Consider the following 12,162-nt stretch of genomic DNA (forward strand, 5'->3'; position numbering starts at 1 on the left):
GCTCATAAATTTAACGATATATGAGCTGTAGTGTTTGGATTTTTTTTTACATTTTAATATTTTCTTCATGTTTGTTGTTATATTTGAAGGGTTTATTTTTTGCTATTGGTGTTTTAAGGTTTCAAACCATAAAAATGGCTCATTTGAACAAAGATGAATTAATACTGTGATATTTACTTGAAGATGACGATGATTATATTTTTGAAGAAGGTAATAATGGTTCAGAAATAAAATTGAAAAATTGATTCTTTAGAACATGGTTTTGTTCTAAACAGTGATGATTCAGATGCGAACCCTAGTTTTGTAGTTACTGAAAGAGATTTGGCAAGAGAGTCATCTGACAAAGAGTATGCCTCACAACCTGTGAAGCAAACCTAATGCCCTTCCTCCTTGAAATCCTGGTACGAACAAGGATGTTCTTCGCATTTCTATAGAGAGAACTTTTCAGCCATACTGTATCACAGTCTGCTCTTACCAACCAAATGAAATTGAATGTTGTTGACTGTGCCCCTGACAACTCCCTAACTGTAGTGAGTAATAATATAAGTCTAAAAGGGAGAATGGCCACAGGCGGATGAATAAGCCTGTTCAGACAGAAAATAGGTCCTCAGCAGCGAGAAATATTATTTATATCACTCCAGGACCTGTTGGTGAAGCTAAAAATAAAAATAGATGCTGTTGGAATATTTAATATCTTTTTCACTGAAGAAATTAAGAGAAAAATTCGTTTGCATACTAATCCTGAAATTTCTGGGAAAGCTGAAAGCTATCGTGTACAAAACGCTACAGTTTCTGAATTGTGTCCCCTGGAATTAGACAGTTTTTTGGGTCTCTTAGATTTCTCCACGGGCAAAAAAGATAACCAACTGTATGCCCTCAAATGAACTTTCCAACCCTGAATTTTGTGGTGGAAGGTATCATGCAACAATGAGCTATGACTGTTTTTATTTGAATGTTTAAGATTTCATCTTGCTGAAACTTGAAGAGTGTAGAAAGCTAGATAGCTTTGCACGAATAAGAGAAGTGTGGAATTATTTTGTTGCAGCCTGTTGAAGTTCTTGTAAGCCTGGGTCATTTGTAACAATCAATGAACAGTTACTTGCATTTCAAGATCGTTGTAGCTTCAGATTGTATATCCCTAACAAACCTGGGAAATACAAGCTTAAAATTGTCATGATGTGTAATAATTCAACTAAATTCATGGCGGATGCAATTCCTTAAATTGGGAAAACAATGCAGACTGGAAATTTGCCACATGCTGAATTTTTCATTAAAAAGTGTCAGAAACTATTCGTGGTTCCAATTGGAATATCACAATCAATAATTGGTTTAACTCAGTGCCTCCAGCCAACTCATTACTTGATCATCCTTACAACTTAACTATTTTGGGGACTTTACATAAGAACAAAAGCAAGATACCCACTGAAATGGTCAATCCAAAGAGCAGAAAAATTGAATCGAGTATATTTTGCTTTGATGAATTCAACACTATGGTATCCTATAAGATAAAAAATGATAAAGTTGTCTTGCTACTGTCAACATGCCATGAAAAAAGACAACAATCAACCCAAACTTCAAGAAGCCACACATCACTGAAATGTGCAATGCTACTAACAGTGGAGTAGACTCAATGGATCAAATGTGTAATCAAATGTCTTGTAAAACAAAAAGGTGGCCCATTTGTGTGTCTTACGGCATGGTAAATGTAGCTTAGGTTGCTTAGTATGTCATATGTTTCCAATGTAGTAAAAACAGGCCTAAAACCAGTATCAAGACGAGAATTTTTCCACAAAATCCACTGTGATCTGGTTAAACCATGGCTTGAATGTTACTTGGTCGTACCAAACTTGCCACATCAACTCCATGAGTCTATTGAAGACATTTTGAAAGCACCTCTTCCATTATGACAAGCTGTTCAACCACAACACCAGCCTCATACTATTTGTGCAATTTTTCCACTGCCAAAGAGATGAATGACATTACTTAATTGTTGCCACTTCAACAAGCTGATCTGTGGAGAGCACTGAGGAAAATGCTGTGTAAACTGTGCACAAGACAACTAAAACAAAGATTTTTAAAAATAATTCTTTGTAAACCTTTATTCTATGTATTTTTTCAATACAATATTTTTTTTGAAAATTTTAAATGTTTTTTGTGTTTTTTAAAATCCTTATAAATTTTATGGCACGTTAGCTTTAATGAAACAATTTACACATGTTAGCTCTCTAGAGTTTTAAAAAGATTAATTTCAGTAATACATACGCATATATGAATACATATATGCTTATATATTGATGTGTCATATTATGTGTAAAATGCGTATATATCCGTCATATATGAATACAAGACTACAAAAAAATAAATCACTTGAAAAGCTCATATTAAAACTTCTTGATCTATATATATAAAAATGTTAAGTTCGTTTGTGTACGGCTTCAAAAACTCAAAATGTTCTGCACCGATTGAGCTTAAATTTTAGCACGATATATAACCCGCATTAAAGATTGTTTTTATCTATTTTTCGCATCAGTCACATACCCGCGACCGCGAGAAAACTGTTTTTTTAACGGTCAGCTGTGTACCAGTGACCGCGCCGTCTGCCGGAGGCGAGGAGAACACTCGCCATACTAGCTAACGACAACCGCAGCCACATGTGAAACAATACCTGTTCCCAATTACATTGTTTATTAACAAAAAAAAAAAAAAAATACGTATCCACTTGCATCTGATTCAGATTATTATACAATCTGAATTAAATATTCACTTTAATCGAAGTACTTTTGTGTGATCGTGTCGTGATTGAGCTGCGCCTTTCACCAAGCTCTGAATTTATTAGAAAACGACCAACAGTGGGATATATGTATTAATGACGCGTGCAACACTGCACATTCAAACCAAATTCGCGCATTATTCGCAATTTTATTGACCGCTTGCTTCCCTTCATCTCCCACAGAGTTATGGGAAAGATATCGATCGCATATGGCTGAGGATATTTTGCATAGAGTACGCCTAGAAAATACCAATATGACCATGGAATTTACAGAAGGCATTTACAACGAAGCATTGATAAATATTGAAAACAAGTGCTTAGCTATTGCAAATAAAGTTCTTAGTCAATTGGGAATGCCAGCACCCACCCGAGCTGCGATTGCTTCATTTGATGTGGATTTACGCCGCGAACAGAGTTACAACATTGGTGATCTTCAGTCATATGTCCAATCAAACATTCCCAAATTAACGCGTGAACAGAAAGGGATTTATGATCGCATAATGCAAATGATAAATGACGGAGTTGGAGGAGGACCTTCTTCTTGGATGCGCCAGGAGGAACTGGAAAAAAATTCCTCATTAGATTGATTCTAGCAACGGTTCGATCAAAAAATGACAATTATCCTGTTGCGGAATATTAATCAGCCAAAACTCTGCAACGGTACGCGACTTGCAGTTAAGAAATTGATGAATAACGTAGTGGAAGCAACGATTTTAACTGGGCCTTTCAAAGGTGAAGATGTCCTCATTCATCGAATACCCATAATCCCGACCGATACACAATTTTAATTTAAAAGATTGCAATTCCCAATTCGATTGGCATTTGCAATCACAATCAATAAAGCTCAAGGTCAATCTATAGAATTGTGTGGTTTAGATTTAGATGGGGATTGCTTTTCACATGAGCAACTGTATGTTGCGTGTTTCCGAGTCGGCAAACCAGATAGCCTTTATATCTACGCAGACAGTGCAAAAAAACAAAAAAAATATTGTATATCCACAAGTATTGCAAAATTAAACTTCTATGAAACGTATGCTTTGTTTTGTTTCTCATTTCTCATCCATGCAACCACAATGTGCCACAGCGAAGTGTGGCGGGTAGAGCTAGTAATATATAAAGTATTATCTTAAAATAAAAATTGGTTGACAAGTAAAATAGCTTACAAATTTATAATACTTACTTAGCATATGCCTTTTCCAGTAACATAATCCAAAATTCATTTTGTTTTCTTGAGTGTACAGACAGAGGTTTACCATCATTGTAAGGCAAACGATCATCTATCACTGTATCAACCCAGTGACCATATACCCAAAACCTGTGAATATAAATAAATTTTTTAAATTTATTTATTTATTAAAGCTTATTAAAAAAAACCTACACACACACGCGCGCGCGCGCGCGCGTAGATAAATGTATAGTTCCTACTCCAAGTTATTGATCATCCACTATTCCCCTTGAAACATGTCATTCTTTCCACATCTCTCTTGATACCAGCTGTCCAACTCAAATGTGGTTTGCCTCTTGGTCAACTTCCTTCCATACTTTTAGGGATTCTTATATTTCCATCCTTCTCATATATGTCAATCTACTTTTTCTTTTATTGTTTACAATCAAATGCATTCCTTATGACATAGTTCCTCATTCTACTGTGTTTTTTTTGTTTTGCCCCACTACTGCTGTCAAAAATTTCTTCTCTCTTTCCTGCTTAAATCCTACCCCAATCTCTTTCAGATATTAATCATGTCTACCAAATAAATAACTACAGCAGCAAAATATATATTGTACATTAAAATTTTGCTTTCTGTGAGATTGATCCACCCCACAACAAATGCTTTATACTATGGAAAATTCTGTTTCCTTAACCTACTAGTGGATCTTATGATTGATTCTTTCTTGTTCCAGTGTCTGGACCAAGAGGTAAGTAAAGTTTTCTACTTTCTTTGAAGCTATGTCTTCCAAAGTTATATCATTTAATAAATTCTTATCCTTTCCAATCACCAACATTTCACTTTTTTAGATATTTTATTTAAACACTGTAATTTCATTAGATCATTTCATGCACCCAATTCATCTTTGTAATTCCAGTATTATCACCTTAGATAATTATGTTACAATAAAAAATGGCTGAATTCATTCCTCTTCCCTCAATTTACTTTAAGATTTAAAAACAAAATTAGACTATTAAGATATAAGTATGATAGAAGACTAGACTATCAATGTATTATAACTTAATGTTTAGAAATCATAAACAAATAGATGTACAGTAATTCTACCCAGGGTGTCTGAAGTAGTATTGGCATTGACATTGCTAATAGTATAATGCAAGGCAGTTTTTTTCAACGTTTTTTATAGTGGACTGGTAAAATTATAGAAAAATATATAGGGATCGGCAGACCCTCAGCTTAGATATTTTGATGAGCAAAAAAAAAATAATACTAATAAATATTTTTATTTTATTAGTAATTAGATTTACATATACATAATATTATTTAATATCATCTGTCTATAAACAATAAAACAATATATAAATGAAAATCATAAAATAAATATCAAAAAATAAATATAGGTTGTTTTATTTAAAAATAGGAACTACAAGCAAATCATATTACAAACTAATTGTAATTAATGAAAGTTGGTGAGAATTTGTTGTTGCTCATTTTGCACAGTTGTTTCAATGTTGGGTTGTAAATTACTTAAACTTAATAAAACAGATGAATTTATTGATGAACAATTTCTTGTTTTGGTTTTTTAATAAGTGTCATAACTGAGAATCCAGCATCAGACAAATATGTGGTTGCAAAGGAAACTTGCATTTTCATGGCTTTTTTACGTAAATTTGGACATTCATTTTTACTTGCAATCCAAAATTTAATTAAATTCATTGTTCAAAATTTGATTTTTAACATTATTGAACTCAGTTTCAAAGAGACATTCTTGATCTTCATAACTTAAATTTATATTATTTTCAATAAAAGGATTAGTTATCCATAAATTCATCTCCTGTAAGTTTATGTTTGTAGGGAAATATTTTTCAAATCCATCATGTAATGATTGTAAATGTTGACTTATTACTACTACATTCAGATTATCAACTACTAATTCTTTCTGTGTAGTAATAAAATCATAATAAGAATTAATTACATCAGGATTATTTTCTTCAACATTTTTAGCCAAAATTTAATTTTTTTTAAAATGCATCAATTTTGTTAAATTAAATGTAATTTTCATACTTCCTTACAAATGTAAATTTAAATCGTTTATGTAAGACAATACCTCACTTGAATATGCCAGTTTTGTGATCGAATACATACTTGAAAAGCATTTTGATAACACAGACTGGTTTTCTATAAAAAAATCTCCACTTTACATTCGTAAAGTCTGGTTAGCACTTTTCCTTGCAAGAGCCATCTTACTTTAGCATGAGATAAGAGATGCTGGTGTTCTGCTCCTACCTCTTGACAAAGAATGGCAAATGATCAAAAGTTAAGTCATGTTTGTTTACAAAATTAACAATTTTTGTCAACTCCAGGAGAACATTGTTTAATTCAAGTGACATATTTCTGGCTGCTAAGTGCTGGCAATATATTATGCAGTGTATTAGTAATATGTCAGGAGAAGTGATTTGTTGAATCCTTTTTGTTACTCTGCAATGCTTCCCAGTCATATTTGCTGCTCCATTGGTACATAGACCAATACAATTTTTCCAGTTTAAAGTTATTAATATACAAATTCAAAGTATCAAAGATTTCAGAACTTGTGTGGGAATCTAAATCTTTGCAAAATAATAATTCTTTAATTTCTTCAGAAGAATAGTCAATGTACTGTATGTAGCACAGCAAAACAGCTTTTTTAGAAATATCACATGATTCGTTTATCTGACTGGCATGATTCTTTATCTGGCTGATTCTTTAATATTTTTTAACTGGTATTCAATATTTTCAGATAGTCTCAGTCAGACAACTAATTGTTTCATTTGAAAGAGGAATTGATCTGATCTGATCTGCAGCTGAGGCTCTAAATATTTTATTACAAACATCAATTAACGCTGGTTTAATTAAATTTTCTCTGGTTATGAATGATTTTTATGCTTTGGCTATACGTAGTGCAACTAAATATGGACATTTTAATTGTGATTTATTTTAAATAAAAGTTTCTTTAAATTTTTTCTTTTGGTGATTAAATTCTTTTTTTTGTTGTTCAAAATATTCCAGTGGTTTCTGTTCTAGTTTGGGATGTCTTGATTTTAAATGAGGCAATATTTTGGACAGTTTCATGGTATCATTATTCTTAACTTCTTTATATTTTGCACGTTGGACGTACATCGTATTCCGTAGAATCCAGCCAAAGAATAAAACAATATTTCAAGTACTAATTATTGTAACATCTTGCAAAAGCAGATTTATTTTTCTTGTCTGGTGGACATTCATTTTCTGTTTCACTCAATTTTTCTGGATTTCCATTTCCCAGAGTAGAACTTTCAATGCAGAAAAAATTATGTAAAGTTCCTTGTCTTTTTTTTAATAATTTTAAGAGGAATAAAAATTTTTTTTGAAATAATTAAGAGTAAACCACTTCACTACAACACTAGTAGTCAACTGTGTAAAGTAAAGGATGTAATTGTAAATGTAGTGTTTTTAATAAATTGAACATGTGCATAACTGTCATAAAACATAGATACTGTCAAAGCCACAATCTTTAGTGTGGTGTTGTTTTGTTATCTTCTGCTATTATACTTCATGCATTGCGGGATAGTTTGTTGTTGTTGATTGTGCAAAAAATACAATGTATTCAATAAATTATACATGCACCAGTATTCGCCAATATATATGTAGAACATTATTAAATAATTATAATATATAAATTTGATATTGCTATTATAAGAGTTTTTAATATTCATATTTTCTCATATTTTTAAAGTTTAATTTTTTTTGTGAGCCAATTTGTTCAGGGACTGGCAGCAATATCTTACAGACCAGCACTGGTCCTATGGACTGGTTGTTGAGAAACACTGCTACAAGAGATAATGTACTGCGATATTGTAGATAGGAAGAAGCCTACTGTGTTGTTGTACTAGAGTCATTAATTCTGCATCCTTTGTTTCTAAATTCTACAAACAGTATTTTTCAGTAAACATTCTTTGATACCATTTTTTACAAACAATAATTTTTTTTAATCATCCTTCATTTTCAGGATTTATAAATAGTATTTTTCAATAGAGCTTTTTAAATGCAGTGGTACCTGATTATCAACCAATGGGTATAAATAAAACATTATGTACAGCTATCCTGGTGGGAGCCAACAATGGAGTAATAGGACAAGCTGAGAGTAGACATTCAAGTCTGAAGCTCTTTGAAGAGAGCAAAACCCTAAAATTTTTCTGATTCTTAAAAATGAAGTTTAAATCAAATTAATAACTAAATAAACAAAGTTGTTTAAAACTCATCTACTGGTGAGGGGGGCTAAAAGTGCTTGAAAAGAACATTCAAGTGTTAGTGTACTACATTTTTATTGGTTTTTATTATGACATTTCTGACACAAATAAAATTCTTAATCCATTTTTTTATATTTATTTGCATTAAAAGTACTATAAAAATCATGTTTTCAGTGCAATATCAGTTTATAAAAAAAATAAAAAATAAATAAGAATTTATTAATAATGTCTTATTGTACCTGTATTGTTAAGCATATAGTATAAAATGATTGATTTAGTATGCTTTTTTAAATGGATAATTTTTAGAAGATGTTTAATCATATACAAAGTGCTACACAAAAGTCCTGAAATTAACCTATAAAAAAATAAAAAGATTACTTTAAAAATTATTAGCCTTCACTGCCTTCAAAGTGTCTCCTGGATAAATAATGTTACACATAGACGTTACAATAACGTAATTGATATGTTACAAAAATGTAATTTTGATTTTTCTGTGTGCATTAGTTTTTCACGTATAACCAACGTACAAGTTACTGAGGTTAGAGAAGAAATATTCTAAGTCAAATAGACAGGCCAGCCTCTGTGGCGTGAGTGGTAGTCTCGGCCTTTCATCCGTGGTCCCGTCTTCGAATCCCAGCCGGGCATGACATTTTCACACATGCTACAAATCATTTCTTCTCATCCTCTGAAGCAATGACAAATGGTGGACCCGGAGGTTAAACACAAAAAAATTCAAATAGACAGGGAATTACAAGTCAGTGATGTCACTACTAATAGCAGTAAACAAGGACTGAAAATTTTTCAACAATTTTTACTGAGGTAAGCGAGAATTATTCTAAGTCCTCGCATGCTTTATAAGGGGAACAATCTTTTCCGTTATTTCTCCGCCCCTATCCTTCCGATCCCAAACCACCCCGGGATCTTTGCGTCCCGGGTCCTTCGGGAACCGCTGACCCCCCATCGCACCAGTTTTTTTGAACCCTTTTTTGGGGATATATTTTCGACCCCCCAAAAAAATTTTTGAACCTATTTTCAAGCAGATTCATTTTACCTTCCCCCTCCAAAAAAACCCGACTCCCCCTTTTTGACCTCCCAAATTTAGGTTTGTGGGGTGTCTAAATACGATGAATTTGACACAGAAGGAGATAAAAATATAAAATGTGGCGCAGGTCACTTCCCGTGGAGGAAGTCACCGACCAAAGTACTTCCGGAGATCTTGACGCCCCGCAACGGAAGGTTACAGACGTTATAGGAAAGAAACGCATCCGGCAGGACTCTTCCGAAGAGGAGGAGCCAGTGCAGGGCTTGAAGGAGCTAACGACTCGATTAGGATTAGCTGCTTTGGCGTTGAAGCAGCATCATGGTTCCGGACTGGCAAAATATATTCCAGTCATGATAAGAAGGTGACTGCAATATACAACGGACTAAAACAGTTGTCGGAGAGGTCCCCGACACTAACCGTGATCACACAAGCCACTCAGACGGACCCGCAAAAGGAATCAGATGTTAGGAAATTTTGAGACAAGACCTGACCGATGAGTAACTTCTTGACTTACTTCCATACAGATCGCCGTCTGAGATACTAAACGGAATTTATCTCTTAGACAGAATAAATCTCTTGATGACGAAGGGGATTCGTGTCATTTTATTGACTTGGCAAACAAGCAGAGGGTGGACGTTAACAACCCGAGGGCGCGAAGAATTAAAGTAGGTGACATTGTCAGAGATGTTTCCTCTCTCATGGGGGAAGATGCGGAGTCAGCTCACCACAGCAAGTTCAGCATCTACTACAGTGCCGAAGGCGGTGACCGCGAGATGTCGGCCACCATTTTGGGGCCATTAAAACGTGTATTGAAGAGATCAGTATCACCGGTGTTTGTTCTGTCCGGAGAACAGGTCAGTGCGGCTATTAGGAAGATGATAGTGTATTTATCATCAGCGGCGATGGTGATTTCAAGATCAGCTGGGATCCCGCCGTTTAAGATCAAAGTCGCCCTCGGCTCGAAGGTCGATCCCTCCGGCAGAAGACAGCAGACTAGTCGTAGTAAGAGCTCAGGGTAAGTCCTACACGGACTTACTAAAGACGATGAGAACATTCGTACCAAGGAAGAGGCTGGGAAGATCCTTCCTTAAGGAAGAAACGCAATGAAGAGCTCCAAGCAGGATCAAGAGTTTGCAGAATGCGGAAAAGTTTACCGCAGCTTTCCGAGATAAGGCGGCGAAGCTGCAGGTGGACATGCGCACCAGAGGCGACAGGGGAGCGGTTGTCCATGTCAGAGACGTGGAACTGGACACATCAGAGCAGGAGATAAACGAGGCAGTTGTTGGTGTTGTCGGAAGTCATGAGGACTTCAGAATATCGTCAATAAGGAGAGAGTATGGCAATACTCAGAACGTGAGTCATCACGACACACAGGGCACCAAATAAACTCATAGAGAAGAGGATAACAGTCGGATGTGTTCACTGCCAAGCTTATATTAGAGAAGAATCCAATCGCTGTTACAAATGTTGAGACTCCGGATACAGGAGCGCTGAGTGTCGAGGTCCTAACAGAACGGAGTTGTGCTACAACTGTGGTGGCAAAGGCCACCAGATTAGGGAATGCTGAGAAGGAAAAAGATGTTTGAACTGGAATAGCGTTGATCACCGCACCGGAGGTGTGATGTGCGGCGCAACCAGAAATGATTAAGTTGTCCCTATCTAATGCCAATAGAAGTATTCTCTCCCACGACTTAGTGGTAGAACTGGTAGGGGTATTGGCGTGGAAGATATATCGAGTATGACAGAAAGCGCTTCACGCAAGATGAGGTGACGGTGGCCATACTCAAATTGAAGTACAAAAAACGTTCGGGCTCAGACGGCATACCAGCTGTAATGCTAAAGAGGTTAGTCAAGGAAGTTCCATGGGAGATAACGGACATCGCCAATCACGGACTCGAGAACAGGAGTTTCCCTGAGTGCTGGAAGAACTCAAGAGTGGTTTTTCTCCCTAAGCAAGGTGGAGATGAAGCGAACCCGGATTACCGCCCCCTGTGCCTATTAAATAATTTCAGTAAGACCAAAAGGATGCTTGCGCTTCGCGTGATGGACGAGCTTAATGCGGGCACGGGCATCCATGCAAATCAGTTTAGCTCTGGCCGGGACGCTCCACAATACAGGCGATACGAAAGGTAGTAGTGGATTGAGCTGCTCTAGAGAGACAGGGCACCTGGCGCACAAGAAGAATTCCGATGCTAATCCTGTTGGACATATACGAGGGCTATTCAGAAAGTAAGGAACGTTTCCACCTGACGCCGCCAGGCGCACGCCAATCGCGCATATATTGGTGTGCTCGTGCTCGGCACCTCAATCAGCGTCCAGCCGTGACAACGGCAACATCTCCGCACTGCCCGTTTTTTATATACAAATTTGAAATGTGTGCTGCAATCGAAAATCCCGCCAGTTGTGAGGTGCGGTCTGTGATTCGTTTTTTGTTGACAAAAAACTTAAAACCAATAGAAATTCATCGGGAACTGTGTGAAGTGTACGGGAATAACGTAACAAGTGAAAGTTCTGTCAGGAAGTGGTGCATTCAGTTTAAAAATGGCCGAACAAACGTTCACGATAAAGAGAAAAGTGGACGTCCGAGCATTGTGACTGACGATCTGGTCTCCAAAGTTGACGAAAAGATTCGTGAAAACCGCCGTTTCACAATAACTGAGCTTTCTCTATGTTTCTCACAAGTTTCACGGACTTTATTATTTGAAATTGTTTCACAGAAGCTAGGCTACCACAAATTTTGTGCAAGATGGGTGCGTCACTGAGTGGTTGACATCACAGGCGGCAGAATTCTATGACACAGGAATTTCAAAGCTTGTCCACCGCTATGATAAGTGCCTGAATTTGTATGGTGATTATGTTGAAAAGCAGTATTTTAGTTCCTCTTTCACATGTATATAATAAAACTTTTTTCTTGTACTT

General features: G+C 35.8%; 1 protein-coding gene across 2 annotated transcripts in view; it reads right to left on the bottom strand.

Moving 5' to 3' along the window:
* LOC142319185 (calpain-B-like) overlaps window positions 1–12,162 on the bottom strand; it is a 78,569-nt gene that overhangs the window by 48,562 nt on the left and 17,845 nt on the right. For both annotated transcript variants that reach the window (XM_075356173.1, XM_075356172.1), the window contains exon 5: window positions 3,951–4,085. In XM_075356173.1, the coding sequence (XP_075212288.1) occupies window positions 3,951–4,085 (135 nt within the window). The remainder of the gene's footprint in view (window positions 1–3,950; window positions 4,086–12,162) is intronic.

Source organism: Lycorma delicatula, chromosome 2 (genome assembly GCF_047948215.1).
Source record: "Lycorma delicatula isolate Av1 chromosome 2, ASM4794821v1, whole genome shotgun sequence".
Taxonomy (NCBI): Eukaryota; Metazoa; Arthropoda; class Insecta; order Hemiptera; family Fulgoridae; genus Lycorma; species Lycorma delicatula.